General features: G+C 40.5%; 1 protein-coding gene and 1 long non-coding RNA gene across 6 annotated transcripts in view; one reads left to right on the top strand and one right to left on the bottom strand.

Moving 5' to 3' along the window:
* Nucleotides 1-3,295: 3,295 nt before the first annotated feature.
* LOC132594417 (uncharacterized) overlaps nucleotides 3,296-21,349 on the top strand; it is a 32,056-nt gene continuing 14,002 nt past the window's right edge. For 3 of the 5 annotated variants that reach the window (XR_009560587.1, XR_009560583.1, XR_009560584.1), the window contains exons 1-2: nucleotides 3,296-4,489; nucleotides 16,075-21,268. This is a non-coding gene — a long non-coding RNA (uncharacterized lncRNA). The remainder of the gene's footprint in view (nucleotides 4,490-16,074; nucleotides 21,269-21,349) is intronic. The other 2 variants (XR_009560585.1, XR_009560586.1) reach the window with 2 other exon arrangements.
* The window catches only part of PPP2CB (protein phosphatase 2 catalytic subunit beta), a 30,507-nt gene continuing 22,987 nt past the window's right edge, over nucleotides 13,830-21,349 (bottom strand). The window contains exons 5-7 of the mRNA XM_030832598.2: nucleotides 21,080-21,241; nucleotides 19,095-19,213; nucleotides 13,830-14,633 (exon numbers count right to left, since the gene is read on the bottom strand). Of these exons, the coding sequence (XP_030688458.1) occupies nucleotides 14,561-14,633; nucleotides 19,095-19,213; nucleotides 21,080-21,241 (354 nt within the window). The 3' untranslated portion in view covers nucleotides 13,830-14,560. The remainder of the gene's footprint in view (nucleotides 14,634-19,094; nucleotides 19,214-21,079; nucleotides 21,242-21,349) is intronic.

Here is a 21,349-nt window from a genome sequence, read left to right on the forward strand (position 1 = left end):
ATCTAGCTAAATATATTCCCAACCAGATTATTGAAAATACCAGTGGTTTCTTCTTGCTGCTTATAGTAAAATGTGTGAGCAAAGAGAGAAGTTAAAGAAGGGACTTAAAGAGGAACCAGGCTCACTGGTTTGCAAGATGCCAAATAACGCAAAATTAAATGCCTTCAGAGTGAAGATTAAATCTAGAGCACAGTCTAAAGATTAAGCCAAGAGTGTAAATGTAAAATCCCTTGTTAAGATCTGAGACACATCAAAGGTGATGCCTCAGAGTAAGACTCACAGATGATTCAAAGTTTAAAAAAATATATCAGCGGTAACCTGGCCAGCTTGGACTGAAAGAGAGAAGTGAAAATGAAGAGAGGCCTTTGGACCCCCCAAATTCTGCTGCTGGGAAGCAAGCTGAGAAAACGGCTTGGCCCGGTTGTAAACCTGTCCAGTAAAAGAATGACTCGGAAGGTGAGTCCAAGGCCTCCGAAGGCCAAGTCAAGAGCCGTTGGAAAGTCATTTCCTGGCAGGAGGACTGAGTTCTAGTCAAGGAATTTCTAACACTTTGCCCAGCTGGATTTCAGAAGTGCTCACCAACCAGTAACTTCTGTGTGCCGTTCATTTTCTGTCTTTCTGAGCAGGAATCCTGCTGTCTGATCGGCATTTATACTGGGCAAGGGGAGGGGGAATAACGTTTCTATTCACAGGCCTGCAGATCTGGAGGAGCTGCTTGAGAGCTGGGCTTACGAGCTACGTATACTCCCATAGTTCCATCTTCACCTGGACCTGATGTAGGTAAGATTCTGGACTTGGAGCTGATGCCGTAGTGGGTTGAGACTTTTGTGTCCCTTGGGAGGGGGTGGGCTGTGGAGCCAGCCTCCCAGATGGCCCCAGTGATCCCTGTGTCCTGGTGTTTACGCTGTTCTTCCTGCTGCTCCCTCCTGCGATGTACCAGGGTTGATCACAGGAGCAACAGAATTAATGGAAATAATGATATGTCCTTTCTTAGGTGAGATTACAAAGGACAGCTGCTTCTCTCTTGGTTCTCTCTGTCTCTGTCTCATCAGTTACTCTGACGGAATCGTGCTGTTCGCAGCCCGATGGAGAGGACCCCTTGTCAAGCAATGGAAGCCGCCTGCCAACAGCTCTGCAAGTGAGCTTGGAGAGAATCCTCCAGCCCCAATCATATCCAGAGACTGCAGGCCTGGCTGACACCTTGACTGCAGCCGAATGAGAGACCTAAGCTGCTCCTGGATTCCGGACCCTCAGAAATGGTGGGAGAGGTAATACACATTGTGTAAAGCTATAGTGTTTTGGGGAAATTTGTTATGTGGCAATAAATAACTAGTACAAGAAATATTCAGGGCATTTCCCCCAACAATATAAAGACGTCCTTAGGAATGACTTTTACTTTTCTGGATAGATTCTTTGGTTCCTCTAGGTGTTGATATCTCTTCATCAGGGTTCCTTTCAAAGACTTCTTTGAAATAGACTCAAATGCAAATAGAAATGCAAAAGAAAAAAAATCCAAACATTTCCATATTTACCTGTTCTGATCACAGGCTCTATTTTCAGTTGTCCATCCACATCCATTTCCAAGGGTATTGACTACAGAAAAGAATTATTGCCATTTTAAAAAGATCTGTGTTATCTTTTAAAAAGCTAAAATTTCAGTCATTAACAAATAGGTCCCAAAATTTGTGGAATAAAGGTTCCTCCAGCCCCCCACTCCCCAATTTCTAACCCAAAAACATTAGGGCCATTTCTTTGCCTGGCAATACGTTTTTCTTTAACACAAAGAAAAAACACTATCAGTCATGTGTACAGGTAAAGGGCTAAAAATAGATGGTTAATTGTTTCCCTGATGACAAAAGCTAATTCTTGCTCTGAATTTAGGGAAATTACAGATGCCTTAAATCTTTAGATTCTTGGTTAATAATACTATTCTTTTATACTGTAGTCCTCGTGCAATGAGTTGGAAAAATTAGAAACATGATTAAGGAATTATTTTTTCTAGGTGGGATGATGGTATTGTGGTTGGGTGAGAGAGAGGACAGTATGTGGGGATATAGATGAATAAATATTAAAGCTAAGTAAAAGGTACATTGAGGTACCTTATACTCTTATTTCTACTTTTGTATAGTTTTCCACGATAAGATGTTTAAAGATATCAATAGCTTAAGATAAAAAAGGGGACAGACTTGTAATTCGTCAAGTGATATATGAGTAAAATAGCTTTAGATTTTTTAAAAGAATAGCCCCAGGGAAAAGTAACTTGAATCCTGTTTCAGCTTAGCCTGTTTATTATTGTTTTTAATAATATCCTTCAGTGAAGGAGTAATACTGAAAAATTTAGAAGACCTACATCTTAAGTATACTAAAGAATATTCCGAGTGTCGACTGAAAAAAAAAAAAAGCACAACGTTTGAGAGTTGTGAGTTAAGTTTTATTTGGGGCAAAATGAGAACTATCGCCCAGGAGGGAGAGACAGCATTTCAGGGAGCTCTGAGAAACTGTAATGGCAGAGAGGCGGGGGGAGGTCGGTGTTCTCCGTGACTTTAGTGACGGGGTGCGTGCAGTGAAGCACGCGTTTTGGCAGAAGATTGTCACGAGGAGCAGACGTCACCATCAGGGATTTCAGTGCTTTTCTACATACGAGGAGATGCAAGAATTGGGCTCCTAAAATCGTCTCCTGAAAATGGCGAACTCTCTGAAGACCTGTTCCGCCAGTTTTTCCCAGAGCGCAGAGGGCCTCATTCCTGCTCTCCACCCTGAACTCCTTTCAGGTGGTGTTGAAAGTCAGCCGCTGCAGCAGCTCATGGTTTAATCCTTGTAGAGGTAGATGACAAGTGCCTATTTGTAGTTGGCACGGGTATTTAAAAACAGTGTGCTGTCAGCATGGTGAGGAGTACATTCTATAACCTGTTTATCTCTAGCACACAAGCCACATATCCTTACTTAGAGAATTTCCCCTACTTTTATTACTCCTCCTCTCTGTTCCTGCCTCACGTCGTACTTTCTCCCTCACTGTCATGGACCGATGTGGGAGATCAATTGAGTAATTGGGTTTAATGACACAATGGATGCCTGTTATTGAAACAACCTATAAATGTCCTTTCAGGCTATTCTACTATTGACAGTGACACTAAGGCGTATTTTGTTGTGGGGAAAAAAGAAAATAAAAAGCATAAAGCCATCTTTTTTTGAAGGAAATTTTTAAAGAAATGTGACATTCCTCTTTAAAGGGGCGGGGAGTGGGGTGTAGGGGAAGAGACTAGCCTTAATGAGTTCATTGTTCCGCTAGCTGAAATTGAGATCCTGAAAACAGCAAGTTCTAAACCATACAGCAGTTCTGGACTTCCACTTAGGATCTGAAGTAATCCACTTAGAAAGCTGCAAAAAATGTTTCTCCCACCCTGACAAGAAACGGCTGGATGACAGACAAAAGCGTAACATTTTTGAGCCCTCAGGTGACTGAGGCTGCGAGGTAGACACAAACTGAATTCCGAAGAGGGAAAATCCACTGAGAGGAGAGACGGGGCACACAGACTCTCTACTGTCTCACATCAATGGGAGAAAAGGTAGCTGCTATATAAGCAGGTAAGAAAAATTTAGCTAAGATTTTAACATTTGTAAAAGCTAAGCGTGGGCTATTGGATCACTTTGGAACGGGACTGGCTACTTAATTTGTGGGTCTTAGCGCGAAATGAAAATACGAGAACCCTTGCTCAAAAATGAAGACTTCAGGATGGTGACAGCAGAGCGTGAAACCAGACGCAAGGACCTTCTAAGCGTGGGCTGTTTGTGAGTGCACAGGTCATGTGCCTTGAAGCCAGTGCTCAGACGCAGAGGCGGTTCCCACTCACCTGAAAGCTGTTCGCCCTCCTTCCGCCTTCACCAGGTGTCCGCCAGAAGGAGAGAGAGCACGGCCGACCTCCGTGCAAACGAGGAGGTGATTGGTGCCTGTGCAGGAACAAGCTCAAAGCCCCACTAGCTTCCCGGGATCCTTCTCCCCCGCAGAGCCGAAGTCTTAAGGTGCTGGGGGTGGTACACCAGGTACTGTGGCCACAGGACACTGGCAAAGATTTACTGTTTCTAGAGAAACAGTAAAAGCAAAACCCACCTTCCTCTTCCAGGACGCAGGCGAAGACTTGTTGCTGCTGGGGGAAGGGTAGAAGCAGAACGTCTCTGCTGCTGGGGGAGGGGCAGATACAGATACCAGACGATGGCTGTCCTGCTACGGGTGGCGCAAAGAACAAGCACCCCAGACCCACCACAGTTATCAGCCCGAGTTTGGAGGTCACAGGTAGGAGGAACAGGAATGCCAAGAAAACCTCACCCCTGAAGCCAAAGTACAAAGGGCCTGCCTGAGATTTGAGGCCGAATTGGAACAAACAGCGTGTCACCTGCTCCTACCACGAGTTTAGCACCCAACCACAAGCAACAGCTGTCTACAACCAGGGGCGGGGTCAGAGCATGGAGGAGGACCCTCTCTCTGATACAGGTATGTGGGGACCATGGAAAGCTGAGGGGGACACAGGGACACAGGAAGCCTAACACCCAGCCCCTGCCCTGAGCACAAGGTAACAGCAGCTAGCCCGCTGTTAGTGGAATCTGAGGCCTCCATAGGCCTGAGGCTCTGAGACTGTGAGTGACACTGAATTCTATACCTAGTGAAAATATCTTTCAAAAAATGAATCATGAGGGAATGCCCTGGCGGTCCAGTGGTTAGAACTCGGTGCTCTCACTGACGTGGGCCCGGGTTCAATCCCTGGATGTGGAACTAAGAGCCCACAAGCCATGTGGCATGGCCAAAAAAATAAAATCATTTTGGCAGAAAAAAAAAAGAAAGAAAAATCAGATTTCAGTTGCCAGGTGCAGCACTGGACATCCAAAAAGGCTGTCAGGCAGGAGAAATATTTTTTAAGACATACAAAAGCTGAAGGAATTCATCACCAGCAGACTTGCACTACAAGTAAATCTTTAAGGCAGAAGAATAATTATACCAGAGCGAAATATGAATCTAAACAAAGGCATGAGGAGCCCTGGAAATGGTCTATATTTAAATGACTAAATACATAAAATTCTTAAAGATTTTTATTATTTATATCCCTTTAAATAATAATCTACTGTTTAAACAAAAGCAGTAACGTTCTATGTGATTTTTATTTCTCATTAAAAAAAATTTTTTTGGTCTCTCTTCCCCCCATTCCCCCCCCAGCACCACACAGCACTGCACCACATGTGGGGTCTTAGTTCCCCGACCAGGGATCAAACCTGTGCCCCCTGCATTGGAAGCGTGGAATCTTAACCACTGGACCGCCAGGGAAGTCCCTGTGATTTTTAATATGTGCAAAAGCAACATGTATGACAATAGCACAAAGTTTGGGCAGGGATAAACAGAAATATTATAAGGTTCTTATACGGTATGTGGCATGATATGTTACTTGAAGATAGACTGTGTTAAGTTAAAGGTATACCACAAATCCTAAAGCTACCACTTAGAGTAACAAAACAGTAAGCTAATAAGCCACTAAAAAGATAAATGGAATACAAAATATTTAATTAATCCAGAAGAATTAAGAAAAAAAGAATGTATGGGGCAAATAGAAAACAAAGAGCAAGATGATAGACTTAACTGTATTGATAATCACATTAATTATAAATAGTCTGAATACCCCCAGTTAAAGACAGAGTGTTAAATTGGATTTATTTTTTAAAATATTTATTTATTTATTTATTTATTTTGGCTGCCCCGGGTCTTAGTTGCGGCATGCGGGATCTTTAGTTGAGGCATGCGAACTCTTAGTTGCGGCATGCATGTGGAATCTAGTTCCCTGACCAGGGATTGAACCCAGGCCCCCTGCATTGGAAGCGTGGAGTCTTACCCACTGGACCACGAGGGAAGTCCCTAAATTGGATTTAAAGAATAGCACCCAACTGTATGTAGCCCTAAAAAAACAGTGGTAATGGATAAACACCTCCCCCAAAAAATACAGCTAATATGAAATATTGGTTGTCTTAGCTAAAACAATGATGAAACATGTAAGAAAAGTCACAAAGATTAGGAAGGAAGTAAAGAGCTTTGTATTCACAGACAACATGATTTTGTAATTTAAAAAAATACGAAGTAATTTCTAAGTATAAGAATTAAGTGTCTTGGGCTTCCCTGGTGGCGCAGTGGTTGAGAATCTGCCTGCCGATGCAGGGGACACGGGTTCGTGCCCCGGTCCGGGAAACACGCTGCGGAGCGGCTGGGCCCGTGAGCCATGGCCGCTGAGCCTGCACGTCCGGAGCCTGTGCTCCGCAACAGGAGAGGCCACACAGTGAGAGGCCCGCGTACTGCAAAAAAAAAAAAAAAAAAAAAAAAGAAGTGTCTTTAATATGGCTACTGGATACGAGGACGATACTTTAAAAATCACTTTTATTTTTATTTATTATCAGTAAACAATTAGAAATTAAAATAGAATGGTATCATGTTTTACAACAGCATTTTAAAATCAAATAGGAGAGATAGGCAGAGAAACATTTCGGATACAGTGAATCCCGGAAACAGCAGAGAACATGTTAATCTCAGGAAGGGGTGGAGGGACTGGGGAGGGATCCCAGAGGAGATGTTCTTGAAGCTGAGTCTCAAAGGCCCCCTGCGAGGAGAAAGAGAGGAGCTTGGGAGAGGAGCTGTGGGCTACGTGCCCTGAGTCTGGGGTGAGACTGGACAAGTACACAGGACCGAGCTAGATAGAGTTTGGGCACAGAGGAGTTTGGGCACAAAGATTTTGAGAACTTTTCCATGTTTCTGTTGACTTGGTCTAGGGACCACCTGCTCTGCCAACCCCGCCTGCCTCGTTCCTCCCAGGTGCTCCCCACCTGGAGTCAAGGTACCAGGTGTCTAAGCCAGAAACGTGGGAGTCACTCTTGACCCCTCCCTTGTCCTCTCCTCCATCCATTTAATTATCAGGGCCTGCCCTATCTTCCTCCTAAACCCTCCCCAGGTTCACTGTCTGCTCTCCATCCCCGTGGCCATTCCCCTCCTCCAGACAACCCTCTTCACTCCTGAATCCAGTGGCTGGCAGTGACTGGGTCTCACCACCTCCAAACTTTCACATTAGAGAAATCCTTCTAAAGCACATCTGACCACATTCCCCCTCTGACTGAAAACCCTTTTCATCCATCCATTTCACAAGTACTGAGCAAGAGTTTGTTACATGTCGAATACTGTGGACACAGCGAAGAGTAAAACATAGAATTTAAAGCCGATTGGGGTGGCAGACATCAATCCAGTGATCCTCCACCACCAAAACAATATATAATTACAAACTGGGATGTGTGTCATAGGAGGGCCTGACCTCGTTAAGAGGTCCTAGAATGCTCCCCAAGGTATCCATCTGAAGTTTGAATAGCAGTCATCCAGATCAAAGAGTCAAGAATGGGGAAAGAGCTGATGCAAAAGCCTTAGAGGTGCTTCTCTAAGCCTCAGTTTCCTCATCTGTATAATGGGGATATTTAGAGGTGTGAGGATTAACTGAGTTACTATGTATAAAGTCCTTAGAACAGGTCCTAGGATGTAATAAATTTTCAATAAGTTAACTATAATAATAATAATACTAATTTTTTTTAAAGTAGAGCTGTTGGAAGCCTATCAACAAAGGAGTTAAATGAGAAAGCAGCATTTTTTAAAGGCATTCTGGCTTCAGGGAACATGGATTGGAACAAGGAAAGAACAGATTTGGGGGATTTAATGAGGATTCTTTTGCAGGGGTCCATTGAGAGCCATGGGACATTTAAACTTAAGGAGGCAGAGGGGACTTGGAGAGATTTTGTGATTTAGGCAGAAGAAACCAGTAACCTTGATGTTTGCTTGGCGGTGGGATGCCATAGGAGGCGGCAAGGGGCCTCCCAAAATTGTGGCCCTGGCAGCAGGGCGTGGTGGTGATGTTCTTCACGCAGGTCAGGGGAGCCTGGAGGAGGACCAGGTCGGGGAGGTGCTGAGCCCAGTTCTGGACATGTTCAGATTCAGGTACCATGGGGCATCCAGGATGAGGGGCTGCAGAAGCAGCTAACTAGGTCTGGAGTTCAGAGAAGAAATTGTGGCTGGAGACGTAAGATTGAAATTGTTGGCAAATACATGAAAACTGGACCACAATCAACCCTTCTGGAAAAGGTGGGAGGAAGGCAATAGCTACATGATTTTTAAGGTTTCTCCTGGTTCCAACATGTATAGGATTCCAAGTGTTGATGTTGGTAGGACCCCAGAGACAAAAAACCCGCAAAAATAAATAAATTAATTAATTAAATGAAATACGGTTAGATGGCAAGATTTTTTGTTTGTTTGTTTTTTTGCAGTACACGGGCCTCTCACTGTTGTGGCCTCTCCTGTTGCGGAGCACAGGCTCCGGACGCGCAGGCTCAGCGGCCATGGCTCACGGGCCCAGCCGCTCCGCGGCATGTGGGATCTTCCCAGACCAGGGCACGAACCCGTGTCCCCTGCATCGGCAGGCGGACTCTCAACCACTGCGCCACCAGGGAAGCCCTAGATGGCAAGATTTATACACCAAATATAATACCCCAAATAGTATAATACGACGTTGAGAGAAATTAAGGAAGACTTAAAGGAGGTATATGCAGTCTCCATGGAGTGGAAGACTCCATGTGAAAACATCTCTTCTCCCCAAAGTGACAGACACTACAGTTCTGGTCAAAAGCCCAGCAGGTTTTTGTTTTTTTCTTCTCCTATGCGTGTGACTATAACAAGCTGATTCTAAAAAGAAAAAAAATTTATTGTGGTAAAATATACAGAATTTACCATTTTAGCCATTTTAAAGGATATAATTCAGTGGCATTAAGCACATTCACAGTGGTGTGCAGCCATCACCACCAACAATTTCCAGAACTTTTTCATCATCGCAAACATACTACACATTCAATAGTAACTCCCCCTTCCCTCCTTCCCCAGCCCCTGGTAATCTCTATTCTACCTTCTGTATCTGTGAATTGGCCTATTCTAGGTACCTCATATAAGTGGAATTAAACAGTATTTGTCTTTTTGTGCCTGGTTTGTTGCACTTAGCATGTCTTTGAGGGTCATCTATGTTGTAGCATATATCAGAATCTATCCTTTTTATGGTTGAATAATATTCCATTGTACATATATACCATATTTTCTTTATCTACTTGCCGGTTGATGGACATCTGGGTTTTTTCCACCTTTCGGCTATTGTGAATAACACTAGTATGACCATTGGTACCTAGTGTAGTCTTTGTAAGATTTAAATGAGTGATTCAATTTCTTTAATAGTAACAGTAGCTAGACTCCATTTTTTTTCCTTTTCCATTATCGTTTATTACAGGATGTTGAATATACAATAGGACATTGTTGTTTATCCATTCTATATATAATAGTTTGCATCTGCTAGTCCCAAACTCGCAATCCATCCCTCCCCTCCCCTCTTCCCCCTTGGCAACCACAGGTCTGTTCTCTATGTAGTGTTTTTTTTAAAGTAGTGTTTAGGTTTCTATCTCTTTTTTTTAAATTTATTTATTTATTTATTTATTTGGCTGTGTTGGGTCTCCGTTTCTGTGCGAGGGCCTTCTCCAGTTGCGGCGAGCGGGGGCCACTCCTCATCGTGGTGCGCGGGCCTCTCTCACTGTTGCAGCCTCTCCCGTTGCGGAGCACAGGCTCCAGATGAGCAGGCTCAGTAGTTGTGGCTCACGGGCTTAGTTGCTCTGTGGCATGTGGGACCTTCCAAGACCAGGGCTCGAACCTGTGTCCCCTACATTGGCAGGCAGATTCTTAACCACTGCGCCACCAGGGAAGCCCTCCATTTATTTATTTTTTAAATTTTTTTAAGTGTATTTATTATTTATTTATTTATTTTTGGTTGCGTTGGGTCTTCATTGCTGCGTGCAGGCCTTCTCCAGTTGCGGCGAGCAGGGGCTACTCTTTGTTGTGGTGTGCAGGCTTCTCACCGCGGTGGCCTCTCTTGTTGCGGAGCACGGGCTCCAGGCACGTTGGCTTCAGTAGTTGTGGCACGTGGGCTCAGTAGTTGTGGCTTGCGGGCTCCAGAGCGCAGGCCCAGCAGCCGTGGCACACGGGCTCAGCTGCTCCACGGCATGTGGGATCCTCCCAGGCCAGGGCTCGAACCCGTGTCCCCTGCATTGGCAGGCGGGTTCTCAACCACTGCACCACCAGGGAAGCCCCCCTCCATTTATTCTTGAGTCAGTTTGATAAGGTCAAAATACCCTAGTAATTTGCTCAGTACTTCTTTTTTGCTCAGTTTTCAAATTTATTGGCCAATATTATTCATAGTACCCTCTAGACTTTTTAATCACTTCTCTTTTATTCTGCAAATTCGTGCTTTTGTTTGTGCCCCTGAATGTTTTCCTTCATTTTATTAATCTTTTCAAGTACCAACTTTGGTTCTGTTGATATTTTCTTTTGAATCTTTTCTTTCGATATTTGCTCTTAACCTTTTAACTTTTATGGAATAGTAAACACTTAGCTCAATTTTCAGCTTTTCCTCTGTTACAATACAAGCATTTAGTTATAAATTTCCCTGTAAAGCCTGGTTTGGTTGCACTGCACAAGTTTTGTTTCTGTAAACAGCTTCATTGAGGTATATTTTACACATGAAATATTCCCATTTCAAGGGTAAAGATTTTTGGTAAATTTACCAAAAGGCGCAATCATGACCATAAACCAGTTTTAGAACATTTTCATCATTCTAACAAGAACCCTCATGCCCATTTACAGTTAATTCCCATTCCCACTGGCCAGGCAACGACATTCATTCATTCAGCTAGCTGCTCCAGGTCTTTAGTTGCCTCATGCAGGATCTTTTAGTTGTGGCATTGGGGATCTAGTTCCTCGACCAGGGATCGACCGGGGCCCCCTACATTGGGAGCGTGGAGTCTAAACCACTGGACCACCAGGGAAGTCCCAGGGCTAATCTCCTTCTTTCTCCATAAATTTGCCTTTTCTGGGCATCTCATAGAAATGGAATATGTGTAGTTTGTCATGTCTGGCTTCTTTCATTAGCATGTTTTGAAGTTCATCCATGTTGTACTATGTTTCAGTTCACTACTTTTTATTAATGCTGGTTTACTATTGTATAACATTTTTGTCTATCCACTGAACAGTTGATGGACATTTAGAATGTTTCCAGCTTTCAGCTATTGTAATTAATGTTGCTGTGAACATTTGCATGTATGTCTTTGTAGGAACTTTTTTTTTTTTTTTTTTGCTGTACGCGGGCCTCTCACCATTGTGGCCTCTCCCGTTGTGGAGCACAGGCTCCGGACGCGCAGGCTCAGCGGCCATGGCTCACGGGCCCAGCCGCTCCGCGGCATGTGGGATCTTCCCAGACAGGGGCACAAACCCATGTCCCCTGCATCGGCAGGTGGACTCAACCACTGCACCACCAGGGAAGCCCTGAACATGTATTTTAACCATATACGTGGGTAGCTATGAATGAGTGGAATTGCTGGGTCATAGTTACTTTACATTTAAGAAGCTGTCAAGTTTCCCAAAGTGGCTGCACCATTTTACATTTATCAATAGCAATGTGGGAGGGCTCCAACTTTTCCACATTCTCACCAATATTTGTTATTTGTTCATAAATAAGAAAGGCTTATTTATTATACCCTTTCTAATGGGTGTGAAGTGATATCTCAATTGTGTTTTTAGTTTACATTTCCCTAATGACTAATGATGTTGATCTTTTCATGTATTTATTAACTATTTGCATATCTTCTTTGCTGAAATGTCTTTTCACATCTTCTGCCCATGTTCTGATTGTCTTATTGAGTGGTAAGAATTCTTTTAAAATCTGGATACAAGTCTTTTATCAGATATGTGATGCAAATATTTTCTTTCAGTGTATGTCTTTTCATTTAATTCTGTCCTTTGAAGCACAAAAGTTTTGAATTCTTTCACGGTCCAGTTTATCAGCTTAAAATTTTTGTGTACCATTCTTTTGGTGTTATTTAAGAAATCTCTGCTTAACCCACGTTGTCAAAGAGGTTCTGTATTTTCTTGTTAAAGTTTGATCCATTTTTAGTGAATTTTTTTGTATGATGGGAGGTAAGCATCTAAGTTCATCCTTTTGCATTTGCATATAACAATTTTCCTAACACCATTTGTTGAACAATCCTTCCCTTAATGAATTGCGTAGCTATTTTTGCTGAAAATTATTTGACTATAAATGTAAGGATTTATTTCTGGACTTTCAATTCTGTTCATTGATCTCTGTGTCCATCCTTACATTTTGGCTGTGTTTGGTCTCTGTTGCTGCGTGCAAGCTTTCTCTAGTTGTGGTGAGTGGGGGCTACTCTTTGTTGCAATGCGTGGGCTTCTCATTGCGGTGGCTTCTCTTGTTGAGAAGCACAGGCTCTAGGTGTGTGGGCTTCAGCAGTTGTGGCTCGTGGGCTCTAGAGCGCAGGCTCAGCACTTGTAGCACATGGGCTTAGTTACTCCATGGCATGTGGGATCTTCCCAGACCAGGGATCGAACCTGTGTCCCCTCCATTGGCAGGTGGATTCTTAACCACTGTGCCACCAGGGAAGTCCTATACTACACTGTCTTGAAAACTGTACTTTTATGAAACTTAAATTTTGACATAGGGAAGTGAACGTGCTCTTTGTTCTTGTTTTTCAAAATTGTTTTGGTTATTCTATTTTATCCACATAATTTTATATGTATTTTCATAACCAGTTTTTCTAAATTCTGTTTTATGGAAGTTTAAATTTCCTTTACTTCCTCTTTGACCCTTATTTTTGAAGTTTCAAAATATATAGGTATTTCTATAAATAATATTTTTGCTATTAACCTCTAAATTAATTGCACCATAGACAATGTCAATTTTTTGAAAGTTTTTGAGACTTGCTTTATGGCCTAATAATTGCCAATTGTTATAAACGTTCCATATAAACTTGACAAGAATGTGTATTCCGTTAGGATACAGAGATGTATATGTTTATTATATCAATCTTATTCAAATGTGTTGTTCAAATCTTCCAGTTTTTGTATTTTACTTTATAATAACAGAGAAGAGAGTTGAAATCTGCCACTGTAATGAAAACTTGTCAAGCTTTCTCTGCATTTGTAAGGCTTTTTGTTTTTAACATATTTGAGGCTATTTTGGTATATGCATTCAGGTTTAGAATTATGAGATAACTATTTGTATTGGTTCTAGGCTCTTAAATTTTGTCTCAGTCTATTTTAATATTTATATAGCTACTCCAGTTTTCCTTTTAGTATCTTTTCTTGGTCTCTCCCATCTTCTAATTTCAACCTATCCAAGTCACTTTGCATCTGGTGTGTGTCTTGTAATCAGGTATATAGCTGGATTTTCTAAAAAACCAACTCTTACCCTTTGTCTTCTAACTAGAGAATACAGTTCATTTACGTTGATTATAATTTTGAGATGTTTATACCTATTTTTACCTTCTTGTTTTCTTACATAAAGACAAAAGAGTTTAGTTTTCCTCTGTGTCTTCCATCATCCCCCCCTGCAGACTCCGCATGTTCCCTTCTGCCATCCGGAATTCACGCTGTACCTTTAAACAGCACTACGACTTGTACTAGACTTTATGTGGAGGTTGATTTATTCTCAATTCTACATCAAAAGGTACAGATAAAATAACATTTTGGTTTTTAAAAGATTCTACCCAGCCATATGATATCCTACAGTTTTTAGCATATCATCCATAGTGTAAAATGTGAGTAATACAAATTACCTAATGAAATGATGTTTAGAAATAAGAATGTCTTCCGTGGCCTAAGAGTCATCAGGTATTCTTAAAAATTTTTTTCTTCTGAAAATAAGTCCTAAACAAAGAACGCTACATTTAAAGTACCTCAACACAACTGTTTATTACAGGTCAAGAGATCTCATATGAAGTTACAAAAGAGTAAAACTTTCATTTAAAGTGTACCACAGTAAATCAACATGTTTTTGTTTAAAATGGAAAGTTTATTTGCTCAGTACACCAAACAGAATGCAAGCACTGTCATGACAAATATACAGAAATATGCAGATCAACATAAAATAGTAATTTAGTTTAAAGGAAGGGAAATCTCTTTAAATGTTATGACAACGTACTCCCAAGAATCTTTTTTTCAGTTAATTATACATTTCAATAAAATACACGGTAATGAATTAAGTGGAAGTTAGCTTGTGAATTTTTCTTAAAAATAAAAATCCAGCCCTATTAATCCATGCCAGTTAAACACTCTAACTAAAATCTCCAAGTAAGTGCAAACAGAGATGGAGTTAGTTACCTCTTTTGCTTGAACAGCCCCAAGGAAAGCGGTTACTACAAACACAGCAGGCAAACTGTTAAGACCGACCGATCTAGAACATAGCGTTGACCTAATCTCAGTCTCAAGTTGTGCTAAATGCTCATCATTAGTATGGCACAGTTTGGTCCATGATACGGTTTAATGCCAAGACAGATCCCAATTTGTTACAGAAACACACAGATTACTGTTGCTTTTTTTTCTTTTGTTTCTAAATATATATATTTTAAAAAGCCAGGTATACTTCCACATACAAAGACAGGTTTTCCCTGGAGGAATTTACAGAAAGTAGTCTGGGGTGCGCCGGGTCACGTGAGGCTCTCCACGACGAGGTGCTGGGTCAAACTGAAGGCTATAAATGGCAAAAAAGAAAGCAAATGGTTAAAGGATTTGACGCTGCAGGCAAACCAATCAATAAAGAACAAGACACCGAGGTAGAAAGAGCAGTCCTCGTCTCCCACCTTTTCTGTGTTCTTTATGACTGGAGTGACCCTGGGTAGGTCACTGCAGGTGTTCTCTTTCATAAAACTATCTCACAGAGCTACGGTGAAGATTTAGGCAGACAGGATGTCTGGTTCATGTTTGGCATAAACGGTTTGTAGTATCACTATCAGTTGAATAGAAGTAAAGAGAGCAGACATGCTTGTTTTAGATTTTAGAGGAAAAGCATTCAGTCTTTCACTATTAAGAATGATGTAATTAGCTGTGGGGTTTCTGTAGATGACATTTACCAGGATGAGAAAGTTCCCTTCTTTGACTGGTTGAGTACAGCTGACCCTTCAACCACACGAGGTTGGGGTCCCAGCCCTCTGCAGTTAAAAATCCGAGTATAACTTAAAGCCAAGCCCTCTGTATACGCAGTTCCTCCCTACCTGTGGTTCCAAAGCCCCTGTAGTGCTGTAGTGTTTATAGAGTACTAAAAAAAAATCCACATACAAGTGGACTCACACAGTTCAAACCCATGTTGTTCAAGGGTCAACTATACTTTTATTGTGAAAAGGTGCTGGATTTTGACAAATACTTTTTCTGGCCTTAATGAGATCATGTGGTTTTTGTCCTTTATTAATATGGTTTATTACAAGAACTGATTTTCATATTTTGAACCAACTTTGCATTCCTAGGCTAAATCCCACTTGGTCCGTGTATAATTCTTTTTATATACTTATGGATTTGGTTAATACTTTGTTGCAGATTTTTGTGTCTATACACATAAAGAGTATTGGTCTGTAGTTTTCTTAAAATGTCTTTGATTTTGGTATTAGGGTAATACAATCTTTAAAGAATTGGTTGGGAAGTAATCCCTCCTCTTCTTTTTGTAGGTCTTTGTGAAGGACTGGTGTTAATTCCTTTTTAAACATTTGGTCAATTCACCAGTGAAGCCAACTGGGCCTGGGCTTTTCTTTATAGGGAGTCTTAAAATTATTAATTTAATTTCTTCATTTGTTATAGGTTTATTCAGATTTTCTGAGTCAGTTTTGGTAGTTTTCCTTTTTGTCTTTCTATGAATTTGTCCAGTTTATCCAAGTTACCTAATTTGTTGCCATATAGTTATTGTATTCCCTCACAATTCTTCTTCTTTCAGTAAGGCTTGTGGGGATTTTGGTAATGTGAGTCTTCACTCTTTTTTTTTCTTGGCCAGTCTAGTTAAGGCTTTTCAATTTTGTCAAAAAGAAACAACTTTTGGTTCCGTTGGTTTTCTCTACGGTTTTTGTACTATTTCATTTTATTTCCACTGCTAATTTTATTTCCTTCCATATGCTTGCACTGAGTTTAGTTTGCTCTTCTTTTTCTAGGTCCTTAAGGTGTACAGTTAGGTTATGGAGGCTGGAAGTTGGAGATCAGGGTGCCAGCATGGGTGAGTTCTGGTGAGAGCCCTCTTCTGGGTTATATATTGTCAACTTCTAATTCTATCTGACTTTTAATACAGGCATTTACAGCTATAAATTTCCCTGCAAACACTGCTTTCACTGTATCCCACAGGTTTTGGTACACTGTGTTTTCATTTTCACTCATCTCAAAGTATCTTCTCATTTCCCTGGTGATTTCTTCTTTCACCCCCCCGCCCCGCAAAGGTTATTTAGGAGTGTCTTAGTTTGTACCTATTTGTATATTTTCCAGTTTTTCTTTTGTTATTGATTTCTGATTTCATCCCACAGTGTCTGGAGAACATACTTTGTATGACTCCAATCTTAAATGTTCTAAGGCGTAGGGTTTATAGCCAAGCACATGGTCAGTGTTGGAGAATGTTCCATGTGCGTTTGAGAAAACTGTGTTCTGCTATTGCCTGGTGGAGTGTTCTGCAGATGTTAGGTAAAGTTGTAGTGTTTTTCAAGTCTTCTATTTCCTTGCTGATCTTCTGTCTAGTTCTGTTATTGCAGGTGGCATAATAAAGTCTCCAACTATTTGTTTCTTCCTTCAATTCTGTTCATTTCTGCTCTGTATATTCTAGGGCTCCACTGTTAAGTGCATACGTTTATGATATATTTTCCTAATAGTCTGACTCTTTATCATTGTGAAGTGTTCTTCTTTATTTCTAGTAACAGTTTTTGGTTTGAAATCTGTTTGGTCTGGTATTAGTATATCCAGTCCAGCACTTTTATGGTTACTATTTGCATGATGTATCTTTTCTCACCATTTTATTTTTAACCTATTTTTGTTTTTGAATCTAAATTATGTTTCCTGTAGACATTATAAAGCTAGATATTTAAAAACAAAAACACCAACTTGATAATTTCTGCCCTTTGATTGCATTGTGTTGATGACTCATTCAGTGTTATTGATATGACTGGATTTATACCTGCCATTTTCTTTTCTTTTTTTAAATATGCCTTTCTTTGTTTATTGGTTCCTGCTTTAACTGCTTTCTTTTTAGTAAAATATTATTTTCTAACATAGTATTTAAATTCCTTTAATAACTTTACCATTATTTTTCTTTTTTAGTGGTTGCTCTGGAACTCAGAATACACAACTTATGAAATTCTACTTCAGATTTATAAATTCTAGTGATTTAAGAGGTATTTACTCCTAGATAGCATATAGCTCCTTTCCATTTCCATTCCCCGTTTTTGGTATTGCTGTTATACACAGTATATGTTACAAACCCCCAAAATTATTATATACACTTTGTAATATAATTACTATAATATATAATTACTATTTTATATACTCTTATGACCCTGAAGAAGCTGAGAGAGAAGGAGAGTGAGTGTATATTTATAGATTTTGTTAAATAACCTTCTCATTTGTATTTTCTTCATATTCTTCCTTTAATTCAAGTTACCATCTGGTGTTACTTCCTTCTTTAGTACAGCTTTGTTCCCACCCACCTCCTCTGTGCTGTTACTATCAAATCTACGGCTGCATTTCTATATATTCTGTTTCTTTTAAGTTCAATTATACTACAAATATATCCTTACTGTGTCATGCAACTGGTTTTTAAATCAGTTAAGAAGGTGCAATTCTACCATCTTCTACTATTACTACCTTGTGTGTGCAGCTGACTTACTTTCTGGTATCATTTGCTTTCAGCCTGAAGTGCTCCCTCTAGTATATCTTGTATGGTAAGTCTGCCAGCATTGAATTCCCTCAGTTTTTGTTTATCTGGGTATGCCCTTCTTTTGTGTTCATTCTGAAGTTGTGCTGGATATGACCTTGGTTTTTTATTTTCAGCACTTTGAGTATGTTTCATTGCCTTTCTGAGGAAATGTCAGCTGCTTATTCAATTGAGGTTCCCTCCTGTAAGTCATTTTTCTCTTACTGCCTTCAAGATTATTTCTTTTAGACTCTCAACATTTTGACCATGATGTGTCTGACTGCTCCTGTGTGGATACAGCCTAATGTACGTGCACAGCCATCTTGTCTCCCAGAGTTGACTGTGATGATCTCAGGAAAGCTCTTCTTCACTATCTCTTTCCCTGCTTTTACCTGTTAAAGTTCTCCTTGCTCTCCTCTTTTGCTTGTTGCTACTAGTATCACGGGAGCTATGAGAGCCTTCTTCATTGGTCTCCACCATAATACCCACTGTCTTCAACAAAATACTTAGGCGTGCAATTCTTGACCCTCTGTTCTAAGTAACGTCAGCCCCCTCAGGCAGAGGTAAGGAACTTTTTGTTCTGCATCTCTCTCTGAACAGAACTTCTATGCCACTGTTCCGGAGTTGCAGGCAGGTATGATGGCTCACTTCTTAGTGACATCCCCTGTTCTAGAGTAGGCACTGAGGCAAGAACTGGGGAGACAACATTTTCTGCCTGCCACACATGACTGGAACACAGCCTCCACCCTAGGAGCCAGGGAGGGGAAGGGAGTCTCAGCCTGACCGACTGCACCCACTGGGAGCAGAGCCTCTGTAACCCTGGACTGGGACAGGTGAGATATGCTGGCACCTGCCCCCCAGGGGGGAGAAACAACAGCCCTGGACTGGGAACTGAGGGAGGGGAGAAGCCCCATCTTCTTGACCACACCCACCCGGGACAGAACGACTGCAGTGTAGTTTCTGTACAGGGGATCTGGAAACAGGAGGAAACACTCGTGACTCAAATTCCACAGACTCTGGTATTATACTGAGAGTTAGCAGATCCAGAATAAGTGTTTCTGTATTTGCTGTATACATTTAGGACAAATTCCAAACACTTGAAACAAGTGTTTAAAATAACATTTTCCAGTCCAGTATTTGTTCCTACTGGGGAGAGGGTTTGCCATGTTCCTCACTCCGCTATTTCAGAAGCAAAACTCCTCTACCTCTAACTTTAATAATCCACGTTGCAGTTTTCCTTCTGAAAGTGATTACATACAATTAAAATTTAAAGTTACTTACAAGGAATACTTCAAAGTGTCATCTAATTCCATGATAGCAGCCTGGTTCCCACAACGATAACAGTAATTCGGTGCGCTGAAAATGGTAACCACATTCCGATCGTGACACCAATTGTATCCCTGCAGCATGTAAAAAAAAAAAAAAATCAGTATTTCACCATAAAATCATAATGTTGACAGAGCTAAGTTTAGAAAACTAAACTCAAAAGTTACACGAGTATTCTCTGTGGAAATGCAGTCTTCTGTGTTACCTTATGTGGTGTCCATCTTTAATACGTACACCTGCACTGAGATCCAGCTATGGAGCTCAGTAACTTTTTCTGCTTAATCTATGCTTGAGATCGAGGCTAGGATGTGTATTCAGATTTCTCCCACAATGATGGAAGATGTCTCAATTCTTCCTCATAAATTATGTCAATTTTTGCTTTACATACTTTGACTCTATTACTAGGTAAATAAAAATTTAGAATTATTCTCTCCTATATAACTGGGCCACTTTTCATCAGCAAAATACCTCTTTTTATTTCTAAATATACTACTGTCTTATAGCCCTTTCTGATTCATATTATTAACTATATTTTGGATAATTATCTAATTGATGTATTAATATACCATTTTCCATCCCTCTATTTCTAGTCTGTGGTATCATCATGTTTTAGATAAATCCCAAGTAATGGGTGAATTTTTTGATTATTTATCCAATTTGAGACTCTCAGTATTTTAGGTAAGTAAAAATTTTTATCCATTCCCATTCCTTATGATTATAATGAGGTTTATCTTTACTGTACAAATCTACGTTCTTTATTACCATGCTGTTACCCCTTCTGCCTCTGTTGGGTTAGTGAAATTTTCTCTAACATCTTGAAGCTACTCCCTACTGGTTTGGAAGGATTATATTCTATTTATATTCCTTTAATGTTTAAAGAATAGTAACATCATGGTAGAGAAATGTGGCAGGCACCACCTTAACCAAGTGATCCAAGTTAGTTAATAGCACCAGCACTGGGAAAGATCCCATGACCTGATACGATGTGCCGAGAAGGACACATCATCATACTGTGATACGCCCGCCAAAAGCGCACATCCCGAATCATAAGGAAACATCAGCCAAACCATAAATGAAGGCTATTTCTACAAAATAAAATTGCTTGTAGTCTTCAAAAATGTCAAGATTATGCAAAACAAAGGAAATCTGAGGAATTTCCACATCCGAGGGGACTGAATACAGCATGATCCTGGATGAGATTATAGGTGCACACACATTATTAAATTTCGCTATAAAAAATTTTTGCTATAGAGGACATTGGTGAGATAATAAAAATTTGACTAAAGCGTTTATAGACTTAAAAATTTTTTTTATTATTTTATTTTTTTGGCCGTGCTGCGAGGCTTGTGGGATCTTAGTTCCCTGACCAGGGATCAAACTTGTGCCCCCTGCAGTGGAAGCACAGAGTCTTAACCACTGGACCGCCAGGGAATTCCCTGAATAAAGCACTTAGATAATGGTACTATATCAATGAAAATTTCCTGACCTTGATAACTATACTGTGGTTATTTAGGAGAAAGTCCTTATTTTTACAAAACACACATGGAAATTTGGATGTAAAGGAGGATCTCACCTTCAGCTGACGTTCAAACAGCTAAAAAAAAAAGTAATGTGTGAGGGGAAAGGGGAATAGGAAGGGAGAGAGAATGATAAAGCAAATATTAAAATATTTATACTTTAGGAATCTGAGTGTAGGACAGAAAGGAATTTTTTGTTACTATTTTTTTGCAATTTTTCTTGAAGTCTAAATTAATTACAAAAGTGATACATAATTTCGCTTTGGCCAACTAGTACTTTCCCTACTTGCTAAAATCAGCCAAGTTTTTTTCCTTTCATTTAGGTAATGGGGAGGAATGTTTCTGACATTCTAAGTCATGAAGCTTTATTAGAGAAACATTTATTTGAAACAGAGATCATCATCCTATAAGAAAAGGACATACCTCCATTACCAGTTGGTGAGCACGAGAAACCAGTGTGAGACCATTGGCATGGTTAAACGTTTCAGAAATATCTTGTCCAAATGTGTAGCCAGCGCCGCGTGGTGAAATACCCCACCCACCACGGTCATCGGGATCTGACCATAACAGATCACACATTGGGCCCTGGCAAAGAAAACGGAAGTATGCGACGTAAGTTATGAGCATTCATATTTAACTAATCTAGGGTTACCACAATGTGGTTATATTGCTTTCTTTTTCATTAAAACTAAG

This window comes from Globicephala melas, chromosome 21 (assembly GCF_963455315.2).
Source record: "Globicephala melas chromosome 21, mGloMel1.2, whole genome shotgun sequence".
NCBI lineage: Eukaryota > Metazoa > Chordata > Mammalia > Artiodactyla > Delphinidae > Globicephala > Globicephala melas.